We start from the raw sequence: 709 nt of genomic DNA, 5'->3' as shown, positions 1-709 counted from the left end.
CCCCCCCCCCCCCCAACAACAACTGGTGTTAGTACGTTTATGTCCCTGTCACTTAATGGTTCAGCTTGGAATCCTCTCCCTGCACATTTTCTTGCAGCCTTTCGTTGCAACTGTGCAATAGAAACATTAACTGCCTCAGTTTCATTGATCTTCAAGAGTCAGTGATGACTGTGGGTGCAGTCCTTTCCTTTTGACCTACCAAATTAATAAACAACTGGGGACCACCCAGTTCATAGTCACACCTTTTCTCTACAAATATATAGACTTGCACCCGGCAAGAACATGCTTTGCTGATGTGTTCTAATAAGACTGAAACACGTCCACAGAAGTCCTTTTACTTGTTAAGAAGTAACAGATTTCCACCTCATGAAAATAGCTTTTTGTGAAATTTTTCATTTCCTGAAGTTATCTCCCCTACTCCTTTGAGTGTTTCTCTCCATTGCCACTAGGTTTTGGAAGGTAACACCTGCACTAATCGAGGGGTTACTGTACTGTGTTTGAAATATTACATTCTTGTCTGTATAATTGTATTTTTGTTTTCTTTTCAGAAAACGAAGCTGTTGAGGTTGACGAGTCCCTGTTCCAAGACATTGACGAACTTGGTCTTGAAGATGAAGACTTGGAAGATTGAGCTGTGTGTGTGTGTGTGCGTGTGTGTGTGTGTGCGTGTGTGTGCGTGTGTGTGTCGTCGTTATTGTTCTTCCAACTT

General features: G+C 42.2%; 1 protein-coding gene across 1 annotated transcript in view; it reads left to right on the top strand.

Annotated features, from left to right (window-relative positions):
- Window positions 1–703, top strand: part of LOC106880310 (RWD domain-containing protein 1) — a 7,849-nt gene extending 7,146 nt beyond the window's left edge. Inside the window, exon 7 of the mRNA XM_014930187.2 lies at window positions 481–703. Coding sequence (XP_014785673.1) covers window positions 481–631 — 151 coding nt within the window. The 3' untranslated portion in view covers window positions 632–703. The remainder of the gene's footprint in view (window positions 1–480) is intronic.
- Window positions 704–709: the final 6 nt, after the last annotated feature.

This window comes from Octopus bimaculoides, chromosome 27, assembly GCF_001194135.2.
Source record: "Octopus bimaculoides isolate UCB-OBI-ISO-001 chromosome 27, ASM119413v2, whole genome shotgun sequence".
Classification (NCBI taxonomy): Eukaryota; Metazoa; Mollusca; class Cephalopoda; order Octopoda; family Octopodidae; genus Octopus; species Octopus bimaculoides.
Note: the sequence above shows the minus strand (reverse complement) of the source record. Positions and strands in the feature narration are given on the sequence as shown.